This window comes from Myotis brandtii, unplaced genomic scaffold (genome assembly GCF_000412655.1).
Source record: "Myotis brandtii unplaced genomic scaffold, ASM41265v1 scaffold1408, whole genome shotgun sequence".
NCBI classification, from domain to species: domain Eukaryota; kingdom Metazoa; phylum Chordata; class Mammalia; order Chiroptera; family Vespertilionidae; genus Myotis; species Myotis brandtii.
The window spans coordinates 307,672-320,224 of record NW_005355029.1 but is presented as its reverse complement, the minus strand read 5'-3'; the positions used below and the strand labels follow the sequence as shown (position 1 = coordinate 320,224).

At 62.2% G+C, this 12,553-nt stretch overlaps 1 protein-coding gene across 1 annotated transcript in view; it reads right to left on the bottom strand.

Moving 5' to 3' along the window:
- Nucleotides 1-12,365, bottom strand: part of DNAAF5 (dynein, axonemal, assembly factor 5) — a 19,519-nt gene extending 7,154 nt beyond the window's left edge. Inside the window, exons 1-9 of the mRNA XM_014535267.1 lie at nucleotides 12,304-12,365; nucleotides 10,510-11,044; nucleotides 8,088-8,212; nucleotides 7,620-7,738; nucleotides 4,736-4,968; nucleotides 4,023-4,235; nucleotides 2,294-2,437; nucleotides 1,253-1,421; nucleotides 25-172 (exon numbers count right to left, since the gene is read on the bottom strand). Of these exons, the coding sequence (XP_014390753.1) occupies nucleotides 25-172; nucleotides 1,253-1,421; nucleotides 2,294-2,437; nucleotides 4,023-4,235; nucleotides 4,736-4,968; nucleotides 7,620-7,738; nucleotides 8,088-8,212; nucleotides 10,510-11,044; nucleotides 12,304-12,365 (1,748 nt within the window). The remainder of the gene's footprint in view (nucleotides 1-24; nucleotides 173-1,252; nucleotides 1,422-2,293; nucleotides 2,438-4,022; nucleotides 4,236-4,735; nucleotides 4,969-7,619; nucleotides 7,739-8,087; nucleotides 8,213-10,509; nucleotides 11,045-12,303) is intronic.
- Nucleotides 12,366-12,553: the final 188 nt, after the last annotated feature.

Genomic DNA, 12,553 nt, shown 5'->3' with positions numbered 1-12,553 from the left:
GCGGGCGAGGGGGAGCCCACGTACCCTTGGGAGTCCACGGTCTCCTTTGCGCTCAGCAGCGCCCGGGACAGGATGGAGAGCAGCCTCAGGCGCATCTGGGGGTCTCTGTCGGGCTGCAGGCAGCTCCGGAGGACGGGGACCAGGGTGGGCAGCGCTTCTCCGAGGGCAGGGCCTGGAACAGAGCAGCCGGCTCCTGTCCCCGTGGAGGCGGGAGCCCCCACCAGACAGGGAGCAGCCCCCCGCGCGAGGGGCGACCCCGCCCCATCATGGACGTGATTATCAAAGAAAAGTCACCGAGAACATTCAGCCCCCACTCACCTAATCACTCTGTAAACTTTCTACTTCTTATGTTTTCCCAAATTATTAAAAATTAAAGCTAAGCCATGTATTAAACATCAACAAAAGTCAATTACTAAAGAAACAATGGGATTCCCTGAACGCCACGCCAGGATCTCAGACAGGCCCCAGCCCCCATGGGCACACGCACCCCCCATGCATGCACCCCGCACACAGAGAGGGCGTCGGAGGAAACAGTCAGGTGACTGGGCTGTGCGGCCAGTGTTTTCTGGGGTAGAATGTGAGGTGTGGCCCCAAAGAGTTGGTTTTCCGAGGTGCCAATCAGTGAGGCCACCACCGTGAGGAAGAGCTTAAGCTGCGAGCAGGAACAGATTTTAGGAGGCCGCTCGGGGCAGCCAACTCGAGCCCCAGATTTCCTGCCACAACGCAGGCTGGTCCCCGGACACCTGCCCAGCACCCCCATCTGGGCTGTGACCCCCGGAGCCCCGGACGCGTGGACCTGCTTGGGGAACACGTGGTCCCGCGCAGCCCCTGGCCCTGTGGCACGGGACACTCCTGCAGAGCAGCAGGGGACAAGGATGGGCTGATGGGCTGTCACACAGGACAAACCTGCCCCCGCTCCCACCCGCCTGGGGAAGGACAGGCACGGGGCGGGCAGGAGGGGCTCAGGGAAGCAGTACGGTGACTAATGGACACGAACACAGGAATGAACTAACGGGAACCAACACAGGAACGCACAGCCCGTGCACTCACAGCTGAGAACCTGGGAACAGCTGGGCCCGGCTCCGGCAGCCACTCAACCCGACCGCCTACGCTGGGCTCTGCCCGAGAGCCGCGGACACGCGTGCTGAGCGGACTTAGCTACACTCCAGCTCAGCACAATGTTCTCAGCGTTTCAAAAATTAAGGTTTGTTCCTCGCTCAGCACAGCGCAGGGCACTGGGCCACGGGCTCACCTGCGTGGGCGACCAGCACGCTGAACTGCAGGAGCTCCGGGGAGTGCGCCGTCCAGCCCCGCTGGGAGCCGCCCAGCCACTCCAGGAGGGGGCCCACGTGCTGGCGGTAGAGGTCCTGGCCGTCGCCACTGCTCTCCACCGCGGCCAGCGCGTCCTCGGTCTCCTGAACCTGGAAGGGGTGAGTCACAGGCGGGGTCCATCTCCTCCTCTGCTCAGCCCACTCGGGCCGTGTCCCCGTGAGGAGGAGAGTGCAAACCCTTGGACGCCGTCCAGGGCCGAGGACTGCAGGGGCCGGCCGCTCCCAAGTGACGCAGCGGCCCTGGTGCACATGAGCGCAGACGCCCCCACCCCCGCCTGTGTCCTCTGCTCGGTTCTTGCCCCGACAGGCCCGTGGGCGACAGTAACTGCTGCTCTGGACAGAGGATGAGGGAGGCCGGGTGCCCCCACGCGCCCTCCCGCTTCTCCGTGGGTGGGGACAGCGGTACGTCTGTCCGCAGACCTGAGCTGATGGCTGTGACCTCACGCCCGCTGCCCGCGGAGATGGCCTCTGAAACAAGCCAAGCTGAAGAGGCCCCAGGGTAGGAGGGGGAGGGAGGAGCCCTGTCCCGCAGGCCAGCCGTCTCGGCTCTCGGAGCAGCAGCTCCTGGGCCCACGGGGACGGACGTCCATGTTCTAAGCCTTAAGGCAGGGCCAACGGGACAGCGCAGCTGCCTGAACATTAAACAGGAAGTCACGCCACCAGCGTCTCTCCAGCCTTCAGCCGCGCGTGTGCACGTGCGTTAGCTGTGCGTGTGCGTCAGCCGCGCCACCACAGGGCTGGTCTGGGCGAGGACCCTCCTCCACGCCCCCTGCAGCGACACCCACACTCGGTGCCTTCACCGAGACCCGGAAGCTGGCGACTGGAGGGCACCCAGGTCCTGGGCACCCCGAGGCCAGCTCACGGGTGCGTCTCTCATCTTTGTGAGATTTACAGTCGTGATTTCATCGTCAGAGGTGGGCATCGTCACCCACAAAGCCAAGCGGGGTCCCCAGCAGGCTCACCTGGCTGCCGAGGCCCGGGGCCCCCGGGAGTGCCATCACGGTCACCAGCACTTGCATGAGCTGCAGGCCACACCCCCGGCAGTCCTCTCCACACGTGGACACCACCGCCTGCACGCACTGCAGCAGGTTCTCCCCGTAGCGCAGCTGTGAACAGGGCGGGAGCCCGTCAGCCCGGTTCCTGGGCCACTGCCACCTCACGGGGCCACGGGCATGGCCACCACGAGCCACTGAAACAACGCGCGGTGCCCGGCCACGGCGTCCAGTGTGCCAACCATAAAGGCCATTGTTTACACAATGGCCAACCGAACAATTGGGAATGAACACATTCTTGCTAATTTCATTAACTGCTTAATGGTATTTTACGCACATTTTAAGAAGTTCTTATGTGTTAGTGATGCTAACTCGTGATGGAGAATTCACTAGTGAAATGACTGGGCATCTTGGATTTGCTTCAAAACACCTCAGCTCCTCCCCGAGTTCAAGAAAAAGGTGGCGGACGGCAGACAGGAGCTCGAGAGCCGGTGAGTGACGCCTGGAGGTCTGCTCTATTCTGCTTTTGTGCATTTGAAAACCCCTCTGTGCTTCTACGTCGTCACAAAAATAAAACTCTAGGGACAAAAACGGCTTCCGACGAACGCGGGACAAGGTGGCAGGGGGCGGGGTGGGTCCGTCGGCACGGCCTGCCAGGCCTGGACACCCAGCCCCGTGGAGCTGTTTGGTGCTTACACCTGACCCCTGACTTCTCCCACGGTCCGATTAGGCCTGGGCTGGGGGACTGATTTTTTGAGGATGTGATTTTGTCTAGTTTCTAAAATGACCTACCATATGTATTTAAGGAGCGTTCATTTTAATAGTTATATTAAACATAAACATAGTGTTATGTTTAAGGAGCGGCCATTTTACCATAATTGTTAAACATAAACATAACATATACGTGAGGAACAGTCATTAAAATAAAAAGGAATTTGCTTTCTAGCACCGGCTCGTCCTTAGCACCTGAACCCTGCTGTGACCATGGCAACGGCTGGAGGAAACACTGCAGTTCTCCGTACTTAACCGGGAATTTCAATCTACCTACACACAGAGGGGGCTGCTCCTGCAACAACGCCACGCGAGCCCCAGGCCTCCGCACCCCGCACCCCTGCACCCCGAGAGACGGCGTGAGCCACCCGTGTAATCCCTTCCTCACTTCCGCTGCCTGTCACTAGACGCATTCCAAAGCCGAGGCTGCGTTCCTGCACGGAGCCCAGGCGCACGCTCGGCCGGACACCTGGGGCCGTGGCACCACGCCCAGCCCTGCAGCTCCCAGCGCCCTGGCCCCTCGGCTTCACAAGGAGTTTTCAAATTTCAGGCTGTTCTTGCAAGACATTCGCGGCCTGTTCTTACAGCTACTGAAGGTAATTGTAGGAAACGCCACCGCCTTCCTACAGACGTGTGACACACACACACACACGCTCACACATGCACAGGCTCACACTCATGCACACGCACTCACACGCCCACATGCACTCTCACTTGCACACGCATGTCTGGGGCGGGGCAGGGCGCCTCTGCCCACACGGAGGTGCAGGACACGGGTCTGTCCAGAGGAGCAGAGTGCCAGTCTCGAGGCTCGACACGCTGGCCTGGCCTGGACGGGGCTGGGACGCATCCAGAGACGCGCGTGCGATGGGACTTGATCATGAAAATGTTCCCGGATAACATGACGGCGCCCCACCTGCCCACTTACGTTCTCCGAGCCTTGACGGATGTGCGCCCCGGCCAGCTCCGTGGTGATGGCCTTCAGGTGTGGCCGCAGGGCTTCCCTCGGGCAGCCCCGGATGACTGCGGCGAGGACCAGGAGGCCGGAGGCGGAGGGCGACTTCTTCAGCATCGGCCAGAGCAGCTTCAGAAATACTTCTGGGCTGACGAACGTCCCGATCAGCTCTGCGGACCTGGTACACTGCGGAGGAAGCCAAGGGCTGAGGGCCGCCACCCCAGCACATCTGCTTTCTAACCAGAAACGGCCCTGGGCCCTCTCGGGCAGGTGCCCGAATCAGGCCCGGGCTGCGCTAAGAACGTCCCTGAGCAGAGATGACGCCGCTGGGTGCAGGCAGCGCGTCTGGCTGGTGGGAGGCTCAGTTCTGGGGGGTCCCTAACGCGGCCACCGCACAGGGCCCAGGCCCTGGAGCCCCTGGCTGTGAGGAGGGACAGCTCGCCGCACAGCTGGGTGACCCAGGGTGTGGGGATGCGAGAACACCCCCACCCCCCAGGCTGTGTGTCTCCAGATGGCCTCAGAGGACAGAGCGCAGAGCGGGATGGGGCGGGTGAGGGCATTGGGGACGGGGAGCGTCTGGTCTCAGCTGTGGGGCTGGGTCCTCGGCTGCCACCCTAGGTGCTGCCGCCGCCCAATCAGAGCGCACGGAGGGAGCGGGAAGGCTGGGAAGGGCGGGAGGGACTCACGCTGCTGACCACGGCGCCCTCCTCGTCGGCGCAGGCCAGCAGCAGGGTCCGCAGCAGGACCTCCAGGTGCTGGGTGGCGTGGTCCTCCGCGTGCAGCAGCAGCACCGCCAGCAGCCGCGCGGCCTTCACCCTGGTCCCCGCCACCCAGTCCGTGACGTCGTGGCAGATGGCGGGGAGGATCTTGGAGAGGTTTCTGAAGACGAGCTCCCGACAGCCCAGCCCTGGGCGCGTCTCTAGATGGAAAAGACGAGACGTGACCGTGAAGCTCAGAGCCTCTTCGTGCTGGCAGCGCTGTCCTTTCTAGCGACGTCACGTACGCGAGCTGCTTGGACTGAGCATGTGTCTGAGACCATGGTGCAGCCGTGTCAGAACTCCATTCCCCTCGTGGCCAAGGAACACGCGTGCCTGCAGGGACCCGTGTGTGCCCCTCCGCTGGTGGGCACCTGGGTCACTCCCGGTGGGGCTGCTGGGAGCACGCCCACACAAACCCGGGTGGGTGGACAGGCCTCCTCTCGCTGCGTGTTAAGTGGGTGCCTGGAGCCCACGTAAGCAGTTAACGTGCGGAGATGCTGCCGTGCTGCCGCAGGCCACGCGTGAGGGCCAGCGCCTGCACCCCACGCCTCTGCAGAGCTGGTTATTTATTTTTATTTTTTTAAAAAAATGTTTTTATTGATTTCAGAGAGGACGGGAGAGGGAGAGAGAGACATCAATGATGAGATGAGTGAGAATCAATGATTGGCTGCCTCCTGCACACCCCCTACTGGGGATCCAGCCTGCAACCCGGCATGTGCCCTTGACTGGAATCGAACCCGGGATCCTCCAGTCTGCAGGCTGAGCTCTATCCACTGAGCGACACCAGCTGGGCCAGAGCTGGTTATTCTGAGGCGACACAAGGTGAGGCCTTTGCCCGGCAGCAGTGGTGGCGACAACGGTCCCAGGGAGGTGCCTGGAGGCGTGTGGATGAGCCTCTTCCCGCCCAGAGCGCGGACGGCCCGCAGGAGCCCAGAATGCGCAGTTACCCACCAACCTTCTCTTTGAAAACACAACTGGCACTTTCACAACCAGAAAGCTTGCCAGGGAGAGGACAGCAGGGCCCGGCCGGGAGGGCGGTGCAGGGAGCTGACGCCGCTGTTTGCGTGAGACTGAGCAGAATTTAGCTGCAGCAGGAAAACAGAAACCGATTTCCTACTGCTTCCCCGAGTCCGACGGCAGGCCTGCAGGCCGACTCCCAGGCCCGCACAGCAGGCAGGAGGCGCGCTCAGCTGGGCTCAGCTGTGCCGAGAGCGCCAGCGTGGGCCTTCCCGCCGTGCAGGGGCCAGGGGTCAACCAAGATGGGAGTCAGGGAAATGACAAGGAGCCACACCTGCTCGGACCTGAGACCTGGCCCAGGCAGGTGCGCACCCGTTCCCTCCTGGGCCGTGAACTGAACCAGGTGCGACATGGCTGCCGGACGGAGGCCTGTCCCGTTCCTGCCCATAATGGGCAGTGCCCTGGTCCTCACCCTCGGAGCACACCGCCCTCCCGCCACCTCCCGCGGCCTCTCCTGTCTTCGCACAGCGTAACGTTTCTGACAACTATCAGGCTCTTTCCCGACACCTTCCGAACCCTGGATGAGCACAAAGCAGGGCAGCGAGCTCCGGGCAGACGTGGGAACAGAGAACACAGTGCTGGACAGGGAGCACCTGCTACAACAGACCTAGTCGACGGCTCTACTTCCTCCTAAGACAGTTAGCAAAGCCGCCTCCACGCCCGTGTGAGAGGCCGCGCTGTGGGTACTTCCTTTCCCTCGAGCGTTACCATGGAAAACAGCCTCAACAGGGACGACTTCACAGCAGAGGAGCCCGGGACGCGGTCACCTGCCGCTGCTGGGCCGTTCAGGCACCTGCCGGGTGCCGGGTGCCTCCTGGCCAGGGGCACTGTCAGGTGAACACCGACGGGGAGACAGCGGCGAGGCCCTGCTGAGCTTCCCGCCCGCGGCTTCGCCGTAAAGGGCTATTTCAGTGCCGTGACTGGCACCTCACACCTGTGTCCTCAGGAGGGGCCGGCCCTGACCAGACCTGGCCCAGGTGCCGCTGGACAGGCGTGGTGCCCGCGTGCGGTGCCTCCCAGCAGTCACGTCACCTTCTCAAAGCGGGTCTGTTAACCGCCCAGGTCTGTGCCTCAGCCACACATCAGACCGTCCGCCTCACAGGTGAGAGGACAGTCACCCACCCACCACACCTGCTGAGCGACTGCACCCGCATACCTGCCCCAGGTGCCGGACGCAGGCACAGACAAGCCTGCCCTCTCGGACGACGGGGAGAGCAGAGGTTTTTACTCAGAAGCAGCACCCTGTCTGCTGTGGAGGGAGGCAGGTGGGGGGGAGGACACACTGAGGAGGGAGCCCAGGGCCCGCTGGGCCGCCGGGTGGGGACAAGCGGGGGCCTAGGAGCCACACAGCACAGGTCTGACCAAGGACCAGGTCCAAGACGGCGGAGAAGCCTCGACACCCCTGAACAGGACAGAGAACCCAGCTCAACACCCTGTGTGGTCCTGCCCAACACCCACAAGGCGACACGCCTCACCGTGCCCGGGCCTCGGGCACACACGGGGCAGCCCCCACCCAGCCCCAGCCCCCAGCCCGCGGCTCAGCATCTGCCGGGGAGGACAGTCACGCAGAACCTGTGTGCAGGTGGGGACGCTGGCCTCACAGGACGTCACCAACATGACCGACCGAGATGTCCCTCAAGTGGAGACAGACACACAGACTGGCCGGGAGGGGAGGCGCCCAGCGACGAGCCCTGCGCAGGCCCGGCTCCAGCTCCACGCTGGGCTCGCCCTCTTCTCCTGGGACAGGCTCTCAGGCTGCCCCACCCAAGTCACCGTCCGGGAAGGCGGCACCCACCTGGCGAGGGGTGATGGGCAGGTGGGGGGGAGGCGAAGTCGAGCTTGTCCTTGAGGTCCTCCTCGTTCTCCTTCTGCCACTGCAGGCCGGCCTCCTCCCAGAGGCTGGCGGCCTCCTGCCTGCGGACAGACAGACGGACAGACACAGGGACAGTCAGGGAGGACGGGCCAGGATTGCCGGGCGCCTGCGCACTTTACCGACAGCACCGAGAGCTGACTGAGGTCTGTGCCCAAAGTGTTAAGTAGGAAAATTACATTTAAAAAACCACAGAGCCCTTTTATGCCACGTGACCTCACACATTCAGACCAAGGGCAGGCTGGGCTCCGTGAGCACACGACACTGTTGTCAGGGACGGGTTCGGGAAGGCGGGTCCCTGACAGCCAGCCCACAGGGACACGCAGCAGCAGGGGCGGGGTGGTCAGCCCACCTCCCTGCGCCGGACGGGAGGCCCGAGTCCCCGTCACTCACACGATGTGCGGCATCTCGTCGTCGAGGCTGCTGAGCAGCAGGGGGACGAGCTTGTGGAAGAGGGAGTACCGGTCCCGCAGCGCCAGCAGCCAGCCGCCCACCACGCGGGTCACCGCCTGCCGGACCTGCGGGGCAGAAAGCAAGCTTCACGCTGGGCAGACAGCGCCGAGGGCACGTGTGGGGCACGCTCACGGAGGACAGCGCTGGGCCGGGGTCCCAGGTGCTCACTCGGCTCGCCGGCCAATCCCGGGCCCGGTCGGTGCTCCGGCCCGACCCTCTGCTGGAGAGAGCGAGCCTCCCGCCCCCAGCACAGTGCTGTCTGCAGTGTTCTGGGGGGAACCTGCGGGCCGCGGGGGTTTAACCAGCTGCTGGCGACCTGCTGGGACTCTTGGGGAGCCCAGCGGGCACCCCCAGTCCTGCTGCTGGCTGTCTGTAACGGTGATGGGCACACCTCTACCTACCTTCGCACCACAGGGAAGAAAGGAGCTCAAAACACACCCGGTGCCCAGGTCTAGTTCCCTGAGGGCAGAGCCCGTCGCCAGTGAGGGGAGCAGGAGGGGCAGAGCTGTAGCTTGGCTGAAGCCCTGCCTCCGCCCGGCCCCTGGGATGGAGTTCACAACCAGGAATTTGGTCCAAGATTAACAACAGCAGCAAAAAAACCTAAAACGGCAGATTTTACCTTCCGTGTGTGTGTGTGTGTGTGTGTGTGTGATGGGCTAATCCTCACTCGATTTTTTCCCATTGGTTTTTGAAGAAAGGAAAGGAAGGGGTAGGGTGGTAAGAAGGGAGGGAAAAAAAGAGAGAGAGAGAGAGAGAGAGAGAGAGAGAGAGAGAGAAACATTGATGTGAGAGAAACACATTGATTGGTTGCCTCCTGCACAGGCCCCGATCAGGGACAGAGATCAAACCTGCAACCCAGGTATGTGCCCTTGACCTGGAAGTGAACCTGAGACCCTTTGATACGCGAGCCAACGCTCTAATCACTGAGCCACGCCGGCTAGGGCACGTTCCATATATTTTACCAAAAATTTAAAAATAATGTAATAGCCAAAACCGGTTTGGCTCAGTGGATAGAGCGTCGGCCTGCGGACTGAAAGGTCCCAGGTTCGATTCTGGTCAAGGGCATGTACCTGGGTTGCGGGCACATCCCCAGTGGGGAGTGTGCAGGAGGCAGCTGATCGATGTTTCTCTCTCATCGATGTTTCTAACTCTCTATCTCTCTCCCTTCCTCTCTGTAAAAAATCAATAAAAATATATTTAAAAAAAAAATAATGTAATATATCAAAAACATTGAACACGTTAAATAAATTGTATGTTATGTGAATTACAGCTTAATAGAGGTGTTTAAAAAAACTAAAACCCTAGCCAGTTTGGCTGAGCTTTGGCCTGTGGATCAAAGGTCCCGGGTTCGATTCCAGTTAAGGGCACATACCTGGGTTGCAGGCTCCTCCCTGGCCCAGACCCTGGTCAGGGGCGCGTGCAGGAGGCAACCCATCAATGTTTCTCTCTGTCTCTCCCTCTCTCTTTCACTCTCCCTAAAAATCAATGGGAAAGTACCCTCAGGTGAGGACTAACAACAAACACAAACCAAAAAACCAAAGCAAAGTAACTGGGAAGAACGCCGTGCGCCTGGGGTGGGAGGCAGCCTGGTGCCACCAGGTTGGCCGGAGGCTCGCTCCAGCTGGGTGACCCTGAGCACGTCCCATAGCTCCAGACCGCAGGGCAGGGAAAGCACCGACATGACACGAGACCCAGGAGAGGCTGGGACGCCGGGCTCCACGCACGGGGCTAACCCTTCCCCCATGGGGGGGGGGGGCATGCCACCACCCAGGGGCATTAGAGCCGACGGCAGGGGAGCCTCCTACCCTAGGATTCCTGCCTGGGGCCGCAGCCTCCCCCTCCCGTGACTGGGAGCACGGGGTCCCCTCCACGTGCCTCCCCTGGGGAGACAGCGTGCCCGCTGCAGGCTTCCTCTGCCCCTTGGGATGTTTTATGAGTTAACACGCCCTCCGAGGTGGCTTCTGCCAACAAAGAAAGCCAGCATCCCGATCTCTGTCTGTCCTTCGCTCAACGGGACCTAAAGCCCAAAGAAAAGAGTTAGCCCCGACCCCCCTTCTCCTCCCAGGCCCGGTTTGCCACTAAGTCTGCCTCAGAGGGGGTCACGTGGGAGATGCCTCTGCACACAGAAGCACACAGCTGAGGTTCCCTCCTCCCCTAAGAGGACACAGTCCTCCTCACACGCTCGGGCTGAGGAATAACAAATGTATTCAGACAGTTCAGCTCCCAGTTCCTGGAAGCAGTGAAACGGGCACCTGGGCTGAGGCAAGGCGTCTGGTGTAACATCTTGAAGAAAAGGAAGCCAGCGCCAGCGCACACCAGCCTGCAGGCCCGCTGGCTCCTGGGAGGAGGGGCCTCCCGTTACCTGCGGGACGTCATCGAACAGCCGCTGGGCAAAGTGAGGGAGCACGTCGTCCACCGACTTCGCGTTGCCAAACTGGATGACCGTGCCCGTGGCCTCGATGACGGCCACTCGGACCTTCCAGTGCTGGTGCGAGATGCTCTGCATCAGGGGGCCGATCAGAGACTCGGACTGCATGTGGAAGTGGTCTGCGGGGCGGGGAGGCCTGTGAGCGGGCTGCTCCGTGGGCCGCAGCCCCTGCCCAGCGCGTGGACCCCCAGGACAGGCCACTGCCCGCGGGGCCTTCCCTCCCCACCAAGGTCCCTGCTGCAGGAGCCGACCGGTGACCCAGCAGCACCTCTCCGACCCAGGTTGGGGGCCAAGGGGAAAAGGCTGGGGCTTGAGCCCCTCAGCTGAAGATGGGGGCCGGGGGGAGAGCCTGAGGACGCCGACCAAGAGAAAGAAACTGAGCCAGGAAGACCCTGCCCCAGCCCCCACCCCAGCTGTGCCCAAGCCAGACCCCCAGCCCTGCTGTGGGAAGCGGGACCAGTGCCGCCTGCTTTAGGACTCAGCACTGGAAGGGTCAGTACAGCCAGGCCGAGCCCGGCCAGCGGGGCTCAGGGGTTGAGCATTGACCTATGAGCCAGGAGGTCACAGCTGGATTCCTGGTCAGGGCACATGCCTGGGTTGCAGACTCCATCCCCCGTGGGGGTGTGCAGGAGGCAGCCAATCAATGATTCTCTCTCATCATTGATGTTTTTATTTCTCTCTTTCCCTACTTCTCTGAAACTAATACACACACACACATACACACACACACACACACACACACACACACACACACACACACACACACGACAGCCAGGCCGGCCCTCTGGTGTTGGGTCTCTGGCCTCAGTCCTGCCGCTGCTGGAGCCCTGTCTACAGGTCATTATCTCCGTGGTACTTTGAGCGAGTTCTTGGTCTACTGCTGCCCCGTGACCAGGATCCACAGGAGAGGGCCCCCCAGGGTGGGTGGGCAGAGGGGACGGTGTGGAGTTGGGGGGTGCACCTCCTCCAGGCAGGCACGACTGGGCTCTGTGCTGGCGCAGCCAGGTGCGGCCGCCCTTCTGGAACCACAGTCCATCAGGGAACCACGCCAAGGCTGGGAAGCACGAGGCAGGCCGTCGGGCTGGCGGCACAGGGGAGCGAGGCGGTTGAGGGTGACGAGAAATGCATTAACAGCAGGAATGCCACCGGCCATCTCCCATCCAAGTCCAGCCGCTCCCCAGCCCCGCGGGGATCTGCACCATTTGAATCCAACCTTGACCTGACATAACCCTACGCCCGGCTCTTCCTTCGTCGCCTGTCCACCCAAACCTCCTTGCCCCTCGCCCCTCACCGATTCAAAGGGAAGTCCGCCAGCTGGAGCTTCACAGCGCCCGTCTGCTTCCTTCATCTCCACTGGCAGACTGCCCTGCCCTGCCCTGCCCAGCCCACGCCCGGGGCACCTAAGTACGGATTGGGGATGGCCCCTAACTGGCGCCCTTCCCTCCACGGCCATCCCTGTAACGCCCTCTCCACCAGCACCGGTCACCTCCTACCCACCAGGCCCCTGCTCCACACTCCCCCGGCTCCCACTGCACCGAATACTAAGTTCAACCCCCACCAGCCGCTCTTCCTCGCCCCTCCTCCCCTGAATTCAGTCACCTTGGCCTCCTCTTTGCTCCAACCTGATTCCTCAAGCCTGGGTCCCTCCTGACCACCAGCACCCACCTTCCCTTCAGGGCTCTCTCCTCCGGGAAGCCTTCCCGACCTCGTCACACCCCCGCCTGGTACGGCGAGGAGAGCTCCCGGGCCAGATGCCGCGGGAACGGCTGCTTAGGGAAGGGGATGTCCATGAGACTAGCGTTTCTAAAACAAGGGAGGATGGACTGGTGGGAGGCGGGAGAGGAGCGGCCTCCCTCCATTTGGGAGGAAAGCGGTCCACGCCAGGAGACAGGGGGACCCCGGAGAAACGCGGATGGAAAGACTGGAGCGCTGTTTCTCAAAGCGTGTTCCCCCGCGAGGGGCAGGCCCGTCCCCTACC